The following is a 12,489-nucleotide window of genomic DNA, read 5'->3' as shown; positions in this document are numbered from 1 at the left end:
ACCAGTACAGTTAGGCTGTTATCAGTAAATGAGGTTCAAATTATCTTTACAAGAGAGAAAGCTTGTACCTTAATTTTTCATTCCCAACTGATCTTCACCATAGGATCACAGATTTAATATTTTTTTCATCAGATACACCCCATGATCATTATTTACCTTCATTGTCACTGCAGTTTATATTTTACTTCCAATTGGCAGCATCATACTTCCTGTTATTCTTCTTTCAGCCCCATACCTATCCTCCATGGATACTTGCCCTTAGCATACTAATTAAATGGACACACCTAAATGACTCGACCAAAATAAAATTAACCATTTTCTGCTGTAGCCCAATTACCGACAAAGGCTTCCAATAACTAATGTTCTATCAGTTCATACTATTCACTTAGATCACACCACCTACGCGCAGATATCCAGAACTAAAAACACTGCCTCAATAGAAACACTCCTGCTCTGCAATGTCCAGTCCTTAATTATTGTCTTTCACACTAATGTCAGCTACAGGATGACGATGTCCACCCCGCCCCCACATCAAAATCTAACCCAATAACCTCAGACTTGTCACTCCCGCATAACCTTCCAGGAATTCCTAATTCCAGTCTTGCCTCATCTTTCTTCACTGTGCCCCCCTTCAATAAAACCAATGTATCAGCAGACACTCAAAACTTCTACCACATGGTAATGTGCAAGTACTGAAACATTCAATCAATGTAACTGTTTGACATGTTCACGTGTCTGTGACTCTCACTGCTGGAAGGCACAACTGTTGTTAAATATGTGGTGTAATCCAAAGTTATCAAAGCCCCAAACTGGAATCATTCTTGCATGGAAAACCTCTTGCAGCTGGACAAAAATAATACTGATAATGCCTCCCGTTGGGAAGCAGAGGGAGGATTTCCATGCATGTGTCATGGGCAATGATGGTGCTGCGGTGCACTGATGATGTGGTTAAAAGCCAAATTAAAACTCTGCAATGCACTATGTTGGTCCACAATTGGAGGTTCTCATTGCTGTTCTCATTTCTCTCATTTTAACTTAATGGAAGCCAGTGCTGGATTCCAGGCAGTGACTAGCTGACAACCATGTCCTGTTGATAAGACTGTCTGCCATACAGATAAGTATGGCTCCAGTAATAACTGAAGACCTCACAAATTGGAATTCAAATTTTGCGATAAATGCAAAGATATACTCATGAGCCAAAACATTATGATCACTTGCTTAAAAGCATGTTGGTCCACTTCTAGAACACAATTCAGCAGTGATTCTGTGTGCCATGGATTCAAGGTTTCTAGAGGTTGTGGTACCAGATACCTATGCACAGGTCACACAGTTCTGTAATTTGCAGGTGGATGGATCATGCAGCTGGCGCCCGATAGCATCCCAATTGGGTTTTATTCTTCTGTGGTGTGCTGCACGTTTTGAGCAGCCATTAGCCTGGACAATGGCATATGTGGACACGACTATCGACCAAATTTAATGATAAAAGGGTTTCATCCGACCAGGCACACTAACCCATTGATCCACAGTCCAATGTCGATGATTGCGTGCCCACTGTAATCATAACTGATGATGTTGTTGGGTCAACATGAGAACACACAGGGGTTTTCTGCTGCGAAACACCATGTTCAACACTGTGCGCTGAATGGTGTGCTCCAAAACATTTGTGCTTGTGCCAGCACTGTACTCTGTCATCAGATCTGCCACAAATCACCATCTCTCCTGCTTTAGAGAACGAGCAAGCCTCCAATCCTTGCATTCGGCGATGAGGTATGCCCGTCCACCTTCTTGTTGCCTACTCATCGTTTCAACATTCTTCAACCACTTTCCATAGACGCTCAAGATAGTATCACGGGAACAGCTTCACCATTTCCAAGATGCTTGCTCTCAGGAACTGGGCCACAACAATCTGGCTTACGCCAAAGTCAATTAAGTTGATGAATTTCCTCATTTGCACCACTTATCATCGCTAGAATGTATCCCCATTAGTCTCTGGTTCACTCATATACTTCTTTTACTGGATCACATGCACTCAGTGCCATCATGCATCACACAAACTCGCAATGGGCAGAGATCTTAATGTTTTGGTTCATCAGTTTAGATGAAAGTTGTGCCTCAAAATGTGAAAACAAGAAATTACTTAATAGACACTTCATTTCAGAATGGTCGATGCTCTGGTGCCATGCCAATCAAGGGCCACTGAACTGGCTGTATAAGATACAAGCTGTATAAGGCAATGAACACCTCAGCAAGGAACTAAGATCTTACAACAAAGAAAGGCTTATGTTTGCTTGCTAGCTAAAGTTAAAAAGTTGGTTTAATGTGGATACATTTAATATGGCAGTTGTTTTGGTGGCAGATGTTTTGAACTGTGGTTGCATCAAATACTGATAGAGGACATGATGATCTCTCCTCGTTACCAAAAATGCCAACCTCAGTAAGCAACTGCATGATAGCCATTATTGAATGCTTTGTGCTGTATATTACTCATTGTTCTCTCTTCTCATTGGGAACGAGTGAAGAGACTAATTCTGGTCCATCAAGGAGTCTGATTATGACCCTCAGAATATCACAAGGGATCGGCAATGCTTATGACCAAGAGTCAGTTCGGGTTCCACAGAAACGCAGGACATGGGTGTAGGCTCCTGCTCTGTGAGAGGTAGGCAGAATCTGTTTCCTCAGTGCTACTCTCCCCTCTGGCCATCATAATTCTGGTTTGTTTACGCTTGTGGCTGGCAGCCAGTTCATAGTGTCCACCCTGTAGAGCCCAGGAGGCAAAACTGGTCAATGTATTCTGACCACACCACAACTCTTCCCCCACTGTGCGAACAGTTGTTGTTTTTTTTTTCCCCCCCCCCCCCCCCCCCCTACCTCTACGGTAAGAACCCTGTCAGCACTGAAGTGTGGGTCACACAGCTGTGAATGTCCACAAAAGGTCAAAATTAATATTCTGCAGATTTTGTTATTGAATTGGGTGGGAAAAGAGAAAATGCTGAGCAACATATTAAACCAGATAAGTACTCAGTTCAGCAGCAAAATAAATGGTGCTGTTTCTCAAATGAAAATCGCTTGCTGAGAGCTTAAACAGGGCCAAAAGAAGAAAACGTGCAAAAACCATATTAGATAAAAAAAACTGTTGAAGGTTTGCAAAGACAAACATTCCAGTCAAAATGCTCCCCAACATCACTTTCTTTTGACATTCAATTTCAAATAGCATCACAACCTATTAAATTTGCACATCTAACCATTAACAACAACAACAGCAGCAGCAGCAATAAAGGATGAAAATTTCACCAAATATGTATGCAAATTACACCAAAATTATACACTACATTTTCGGGTTCATAGTAACAACACAATCCCAGAACAAGGATGCTGAAAATAAAACTTCAATCTTCTCGTAAAACATGTGCTGTCGCATGTTTAAATAATTCTCACTTTAAGTCTTCCCACATCAGCATTGAGTTTTATATATGTCACATTTTCTCAGGCCTAGGTTACCTTTGACTTAATATAACAGATTCCTCAATTTTGCCAGTGGATAAAACAGACTTTACATCTTATCTCTTCCGAATCCTTTTGATTCCTGATGATGTCTCCACATCTTATTTACATCCCTAGATTGAACTTACTTTGACAAAAATTCATTACAAACCCATTTTTCCGATTAACTTGTACTCAGTGTACAAAACCACCAAAACATTACATAGTTCACATTGATTGCCAAACTTATTCAATATACTAGTGCTAACAGACACCATATCATAATCACAGGGAAAAAGAGCGGTGGGCTGATTACAAAAATTTGCAATTTAAATAATTAAATAACAGAAAATACCTTTATTAATACAATCACTTGGAGTGGGTAGTTTCTGCTGCATCTCTGATACACTGTTTTTCTTTGTAGGTGACAACTGCGGTAGGGGAGGAGGAGTTGGTGGGACTGATACATGCTGCCTTTCCTGAAAGAAAGAAAGATAGATAGCATTATTTTAAAATGGGCTATAGGTGATATAAAAAGGTAAATGAAGTGACATTATGTTACCAGTATCACAGAGATGGAATAGCTGGGCTTTACTTACCCCACAAGAGACAAAAATTCAGTACTGTTTCTCTCTCTCTCTCTCTCTCTCACACACACACACACACACACACACACACACACACACACACACACTCTGAGGGAGGAGGGGGAGGGGGGGACTGTTTGAATATTTGAATCAACAGAACTGGTATTTTGTCTCCTGGTGCTAACCATTGACTAGCCATTTAGTCTAATTGTGATTTTATAGTTTTGTCAATGAAACCTTCTTTTACCTACAAGTGTTGTGAATGTATCTGACACTACACAGTCAAAGTCATTAAATTTAAGTCCTGAACAACAGAAAAACATTTTAACAAGCTAAAGAAGATAAATTTTGTATAAAATGTTATCAAATTGCTCAATGAAAAAAAGTAGCTGTGGGAAAAAATAGGTGCAAAATGGGTGGAGCATGAAGGGAAGGGAGCATGATGGGAGGTTGTGACAGAATGGGGCAGGTTAGCTGGCACGATGGTGCTAGAGGAAAATCAAGTGAAAGGAAGAAATAAAGGAGGTAGCAGGAAAGTAGGTAGAAGTGAACAGAACTGAGCTGATGTACTATATTTTGTGACTAACATGACGCAAATTCAAACAGTATAGTAAACATGAAACACTCTGATATATTAAAGCATGTAATCCTTTAAATTTAGTAAGCTCAGAAACTAGAGTAACAAACATATGCGCCACTAGAATAGATTTGTATAATCAGCAGAAATATTATAGATAATGTAAATTACAGTAGTTTAGATTTTCATTATTATTGTATGGTGATAAGAGTACACAAATCCAACCATGCCATAAATAACAAAAAGTGTTCTGCAGAAACAAAATCTGCACAGACCTAACAGTAACATATTTCAATACAAACTAATTAAGAAATGGAATTTTGTGTACTAGATGTGAAAGGGTCTGACAACGAATAGAATTATTTCTATTCTACCCTGTCAAGATATGATTATCAATGCCCTTTCAGAGAAATCCAGATGTCAGTAAAACATTGCCAAAAACAAAGTAATTCTAGACAAACTTGCATCTAGTCTGATTAGATTCCTAGCTTAGTGCCTTCTTCACAAAATATAAAATGGTTATCTAGATTCTCAGCATGGTTTTAAAATGATCTGAGCATGACCACAGCAGTTTCCCAATTCTTCCAGAATTGTACCGTCTGCTGGATTGGACAAATAGATTGCAGGTATACATTTAGACCACATGAAAGCTTTGATTCAATAAACCATGAGTTACTTCAGGAGGGAGTGGGGGGGGGGGGGGGGGGCAGATCGAAGTCCTATTTTATTGGGAATCCATTCTCGCAGCTTCTAAGCATATACCAGTTGAATCTTATCCAATATACTTGACTGACATAAAAATTATATGATAAGATTATAAAAGTTCAATATAGTTTTGCAATAGTAATTTACAATCCTTTGCCACTTTCTCTGCCTTTCATACATGATGTTAACTAATATGTGGGAAGTCTCTGAGGAATGGGTAGGGGACTTCATTCCTGCTTCATTCTTGTTTTTTTGTTTTCAAATTGCCAGTTTGATTCTACATGTAATTTTTCTTTTCCAACTAGTTAAATAAAATGCTCAAAATATTTACCATTAGCCTTAACAAGTTTACAAATGCCACTTTCTTACTCACTCCCACATTATGGGTGTCTGGTGCATCTACTGAAATCCTCCTTGGACATATTGGTGAAGAATGTCAACATTTGCAATAGGCCTTTAATACAATATGTTCTTTAAAAGCCCCAAAAAATAAAAATCCAATGGACTGAGGTCAGATCATTTAGGCGAAGATGATGCTGTCCAATGACCTACTCGTTTATTTTGGAAACACTGATTTAAAACTGTTCTTGCTTGCAGAGCAAAATAACATCGTGCCGCATTGTGCATAAGTGTAGTGTAATATCTTCCAGCAAAACACTGAAATGCTTTCCATAAAAAATTCACTGTATGATGCTCCAGTCAACTTCCCGTAGAAAACAAAAGGTCCAATTAAACTCTCCAATTGTGCCAGCCAATACATTATTGCTAAGCTGTTGCTGATGTCTTGTTTCCAAAACTGTGAAAGGATTCTTATCTGCCCATGCATGAGTGTTGTGAAAATTCTGCACTACATTCCTGGTATCCATGTACAAAAAGCTTTCCTAGATCAACAATCTGTCTCAATAATATATAATATGTTACACTCTCTGAAAATGAAATGCATTAAGTAATTACTCTTTTAACACTTTCCACACAGTCATGTGACTCACATTCTCAGTTTCTGTTATTTCTCTGGTACTGCTGCAATTTGTGCCCTTAATTTGATGAAGTAATTGAGTTTCTAAACAAAGTGTTCTAACGCTATTTGGTCTTCCGCAATAAGATGATGTTTTCTTGCAAGAGCCTCTCTCTTCAAGTCTTCTTTGAAAGGTGTTATTGTTTGGTAAATGTCTAATGGGAAGTCTTTCAGCATACAATCTCCCGGCTTTAGCTGCACTGCAATTTGCAAGTCCATGTATCAAGTGCATGTTGCGATGTGCTATTGGAATACATTTTAGGCAGATATGTACAGTACACACTAATACACTAAGAATATGGCTGAGTGGGCATCTTCACAGCAGGGCAACATCATTCTCAAAGTTATCTTTCCTAATCGTCAATTCATTACTAAAAATGTGAACTGCGTTACTCATTAAAACATTACTTCACAGCAGATTTATCAGAAGTTAAAGCCAATCTTATTAAGTTGTAATAGTAAACTTTATGTTATAGGTGTAGTGAAATGAGAAAGTGAATCAATCATATTACCATTGCTTAAATAAAAATGTTTTATCATTTAATTTTATAATTATTCAGTTATCAATGTTAGAATTGAAATTCGGAGTTGGAATTAAAATCCATGGAGAAGAAATAAAAACTTTGAGGTTCGCCGATGACATTGTAATTCTGTCAGAGACAGCAAAGGACCTGGAAGAGCAGCTGAACGGAATGGACCGTGTCTTGAAAGGAGGATATAAGATGAACATCAACAAAAGCAAAATGAGAATAATGGGATGTAGTCGAATTAAATCAGGTGATGCTGCGGGAATTAGATTAGGAAATGAGACGCTTAAAGTAGTAAATGAGTTCTGCTATTTGAGGAGCAAAATAACTGATGATGGTCGAAGTAGAGAGTGTATAAAATGTAGACTGGCAATGGCAAGGAAAGGGTTTTTGAAGAAGAGAAATTTGTTAACATTGAGTATAGATTTAAGTGTCAGGAAGTCGTTTCTGAAAGTATTGGTATGGAGTGTAGCCATGTATGGAAGTGAAACGTGGACGATAAATAGTTTGGACAAGAGACTAGAAGATTTCGAAATGTGGTGCTACAGAGGAATGCTGAAGATTAGATGGGTAGATCACATAACTAATGAGGAGGTACTGAATAGAATTGGGAAGAAGAGAAATTTGTGCCACAACTTGACCAGAAGAAGGGATCGCTTGGTAGGACATATTCTGAGGCATCACGGGATGACCAATTTAGTACTGGAGGGCAGCGTGGAGGGTAAAAATCGTAGAGGGAGCCCAAGAGAGGAATACACCAAACAGATTCAGAAGGATGTAGGTTGCAGTAGGTACTGGTAGATGAACAAGCTTGCACAGGATAGAGTAGCAAGGAGAGCTGCATCAAACCAGTCTCTGGACAGAAGACCACAACAACAACAACAACAACAACAACAACAACATGTTAGAATCAGACAGGAGCTACCGTAAGGTGCATATTTCCCTTCACAAACATTGACATGTTAAATTTTTTATCCGACAGTGAGGCGCGTTTAGGAGAAAAAATGTCTTTGCCCACAGAAGAAAAGTCTGTTACTGCAGCACTTGAGGGCATAGGGGATTATATTTAATAAATAAATTTACTAAAACCTGTTCCCAATAAATGCCGCATAGTTGAATAATTCTTTTAATTTCATGTCCAGCCACATTTTGACTAGACTCTGGGCTTTAGTTTTTACAGCTGTGTGACTACTAGGCTTCTTTTTAGATTGTATGACAGACATAAAAAAAGTCTTCCTCTTTGTCTTCGTTGTTGCTGCTTGCGCCACTGTCACTTAAAGTATCTTTGTCCTTTGAACTTTCAGCGGCTTCATGCATTAAAGCCTCTACTACAACATTTTCCATTCATTTTCTTACTATTTCCCCTCGACTGTTGTTATACATTTCCAGCCACGTTAAATGGACCTTTGGATGAAAATCCGCAGCAAGTTTACTATGCATTGGTCCACACTAGCTTGAGACACACTGTTGCCAATTGTTGCAGTGCCAAAAGATTCTCCAATGCTTCTCTGTCATATTCTTTTTACCAGAGTATAGCTACTGACTCTGCTGTCAATATCTGAATGCCCAAGATTGATATTTGTTTATGGATTCCCTCGACCACACTCTGCCCTCACTGTTTCTTCAAGTTGCACATATTGTGATTCATGTGCTTTCCTTATATGTTGTTTGAAATTGTTAAGGCTTGAAGGGTGAGCTCTAATTGATGATATGTTTTCTTTTTTTTACAAGCACAATTTGCAGTCAATAAGTATTTGTTCTCCCAATCTGAATACAAAATTAACAATCATTGAATTGTGGCCATGGATTGTCATCAGTTGTACAGCTGGAAATCAATTCCCTGGTTTAGTTTCCACAGTCAATTCACTGACAAAAAATAGTTCTTAATGCAAACTCTGTACAGAAACAACAATAAACAGCCAACATCTAGTTATTCTCACTCACATTTGATTGTTTACATCAATCGGGCTCACCCCAGCGTAGGCACACAATTATATGACCCGAAATGGGCAGAACATGATTTCCGCACATGGCACAGCATCATTTTTGTCATAAATAGTAGGTTCTGAATTAACTTAAAAGTTAGTCTATTACTCAAAAAGTTAACATTGTTAGTCAATGATTAATGTTCTTGTGCACAGCTATGGGTGTCATGCACATTACTGCAAGTCAGACACAACATCTAGCTCTCCAGCTGAGATCACAAACGCACTCTAGTTCAGTGGTGCTCATCTGTAAATAGCCAATTCAATTTCTGTTGTGGGTAGAATAGCTCTACAAAAGAGATTTGTTTATTTGCTAGAAACATGGCAACTGAGATAAACTAAGAAGGCTTTGACTTACACTTCCCAAAATAAATTACATCTGAAAAGAAAAAAAAAACACCAGCAAAACGAAGCTGGAAATATGAAAACAAAAAGAGAGATGTGCAGCAAACATATAACCACAAAAAAGTGTCTGTAACTAAGAAAATAAATAGTACTATATTTATATATGAACTCTTCTGCCTCTTTTCACGTCCTCTACTCATTTCCAACAGTTTCCCACATATTAGTTAACACCCTGCATTTTAACAACATTACACAACCTCCTAACTCCCACGTAATAAGTTGTGCATATGAAACCTCAAACTTATTCTATGGTAAAGAGCGCAAGAAACTACAACTTTTGCTACCAGTGATATAACAGAATTATAAATACTTCAGTGATCAGGACCGCAATGTGAATGTCACTGCATCTCAATTACTCCAATTTAGAACAGGCAGTTCTCACCACACCAATGCAAATAATGTATGTAACATCTCAATAACAGCATCTGACAGCTATAAATTTCTGGGTATGTACGTTGATGAAATCTGTAGTGGATAAAGCACATTAAATTTGTATTTGGAAAACCCAGTAGTTGTTTACAACACCTTAGCCAGCACAAAGTCAATTACTAGCCAACTTAAAAAATAGTGCGCTAAGGAATGATCTGCACCCTTTGTAACTATGGGGCCGAATTGTGGGGCTGTGTAACTGATTTTCATGTAAAAAGAATACGACTGTTACAGAAAAGGGCAATAAGAAACACAAGATATGCCATACAGAATCTTAATAAATTAACAATCTCTAAACAATATATAAGGCGAACAATTTTAAAATAAACTTAAAATGTTTTGTGATAGAAAAATATTTATACAAATTCAATGGATTTTAAGGCACAACTTTCTGTATGAGCCAGCAGCAAATCAACTGCACAGTAATAAATGTATAAAACAGATATAAGATGCAACAATTGTTTTTTGCAACATATTCTGCAATTATAGCTACTGTTAAAATATTATTTCAAAAGTTTGCAGCAGCCATCATTTTGATAGCTCCATGCAAACTAAATGTAAATAAATAAAATGACACTAAATCTTAAGTCAACTGCGTTACATCATTAACAGTCTTTTATTCAGGTACTTACTAAGTTACTATTTGACTGGGCATCGTTAGGAATAAATCTGGAATCTAATACTACAGATCCAATCTGTTTATTTCTGTTCCAGCGATTCTGTAACATCTCTAGTTCTTTCTGTCTTTCAGAAGGGACATTCTGAGGAACAGAACTTCCTTTGCCATTAATAGCTCCAGTTTCAAAAAGCTGCTTGCTGGCCAGTACTTTGTTCTGGGGTATATCTAAAATAAATATGTAGTATGAATATATAGGATCAGAAGAACAGAAAATACCACAATAATTAAAATTTTGGTAAAATATTTACTTAATGTATTGCAGATGTAATGTATAATTACCATTTTTTATTGGAGATAACTTTGGCTGTTCTACTGGCTTCTGAACAATTCCAAAATTTCCTAGCCTTGTCCATTGTGTTGCAGAGCTGGATTTTTCAGGTGAAAATTTCTTGCTGGTTATTGAATCCTGTTGTGTTTTATTTAAGTATTTTGTAGGAACAGCCATTGAAAAAGCAGTTTTGGGAATGAGGGCTTGACCCTTATTCTTCTCAAACAGAGCAAGGCGCTCAGCTACTGACAGTTCAATTGGATCCTTTGTCAACTGCTTCTCAGGGCTTCCAGACTCAAAAACTGCTGCTTTATGTAGAACAGAACCCTTCTTGGGAGACATTTGTGCATGATTAGAAACACTCTTTAACTCTATTTTTGAGACCTCAACTTTCTGAGGACTGTGTCCCTGTTTCCAAAACATTGATGGTTTTTCACGGGGGCTAATAACCTTGGCAGAATTACAAAGCTGCGACACACCCATTACTGGGCTGCGAGTTACTTTTGCATTTGTCACCGAAACAGATTTTTTTGGACTAATTTCACTGGGCTCTTGTTTCTCCTTGATGTCACTGAGGACAGCTGAAGCTTTTGTTGCTGGCTTCATAGAAGTGCTCTTCCCATCCTGTGAAGAATGTTTGGAAAAATCATACACTAGTCTAGAATTAGAGACAGTGCGTTCAAATCCTTGAGCTTCCTGCAAAATGAGATGGAGGAAGAAGTCTCTGTAACCTAATATTAAAGATATTATACCTAATATTTATAAACTCAGTATAGAATTACATCTATTTTATTAACAATATCTGAATGTGTGTGCACTATCACTAAGTAACCTTCAAGAATGAGGACTTCTTTCTGTCAAATTTACTTTAAAGCAGCAGTTTTAAAATTAGTTTGTCTGTGTTCTTACCAGGGTTTCCAGAATTGCTTTATCCCATACAATGTTGGCATCACTGCCTTTTCTATCAACAAGCTTGTTTTTCTGGATTGCGTTCAATGGTTTTATTTGCAGTTTTTGGTCTGTGTAACTATTAATGATGTGAGATGTTTTTTCCAAGCCTGAAATTTTCCTTTCAGTCTGGCAAAGACAGAGAAAATTGTATTTATCTAAATTTAAAACATAAATCATAAATGCACTTGATATATTTGTAATGCGGATGTAAGGCATCCTTAACATGAAATCTGTGATAGTTTAAAACTGTGTGTCAAACCATGGCTCTAGCATGGACATAATTTTAGAGTGTATATCCTGCCAAAAGTTGAAGAATTTTCTTTTCAGATAGATACAAACTATTAAGTGAACAGCAGATCAGCAGCAGTTAAAGCGGATAAGCAAACTACAGGGCAATTTGATGACTTTTATAGTTAAATAACAGATTCTAGTGTGCCATTTTCAAGTTTACCACAGATAAATATCAACATTCTAACTTATATACCAGCACATGTTTATTTCCTAATTAAATAATAATAATAATAATAATAATAACAGCAGCAACAACATCACTACTACTACTACTACTACTACTACTACTATCACTATCACCACCACCACCACCACCACCATTAACATAACCTGATCAAATAATGTGACAAGTACTTTTTCTGATAGTATCTTTCTATTGTAGTCTTTTGGAGTCCTTCACAGAGAGGAGAATCATTGCCTAAGATCAAACCAACTCTTGTTTGTTCTACCCGCAAGTATTTTGCTGTGTTCGTGTGTGTGTGTGTGTGTGTGTGTGTTTTTGTTTTAACTTCTTTCTTCTTCGTTTCCATGGCTTAATCTTCAGAAGTGTATGTTCCGGGTGTAAGCATTCTTGTTAAATGCTTGTTCCA

The 12,489-nt window shown here is 37.5% G+C and overlaps 1 protein-coding gene across 5 annotated transcripts in view; it reads right to left on the bottom strand.

The window, feature by feature from the left end:
* LOC126416342 (anillin-like) overlaps positions 1-12,489 on the bottom strand; it is a 140,344-nt gene that overhangs the window by 101,385 nt on the left and 26,470 nt on the right. For 2 of the 5 annotated variants that reach the window (XM_050084015.1, XM_050084016.1), the window contains exons 5-8: positions 11,567-11,734; positions 10,669-11,353; positions 10,343-10,554; positions 3,836-3,959 (exon numbers count right to left, since the gene is read on the bottom strand). In XM_050084015.1, the coding sequence (XP_049939972.1) occupies positions 3,836-3,959; positions 10,343-10,554; positions 10,669-11,353; positions 11,567-11,734 (1,189 nt within the window). The remainder of the gene's footprint in view (positions 1-3,835; positions 3,960-10,342; positions 10,555-10,668; positions 11,354-11,566; positions 11,735-12,489) is intronic. The other 3 variants (XM_050084017.1, XM_050084018.1, XM_050084019.1) reach the window with 3 other exon arrangements.

Source organism: Schistocerca serialis, chromosome 8, assembly GCF_023864345.2.
Source record: "Schistocerca serialis cubense isolate TAMUIC-IGC-003099 chromosome 8, iqSchSeri2.2, whole genome shotgun sequence".
Classification (NCBI taxonomy): domain Eukaryota; kingdom Metazoa; phylum Arthropoda; class Insecta; order Orthoptera; family Acrididae; genus Schistocerca; species Schistocerca serialis.
Note: the sequence above shows the minus strand (reverse complement) of the source record. Positions and strands in the feature narration are given on the sequence as shown.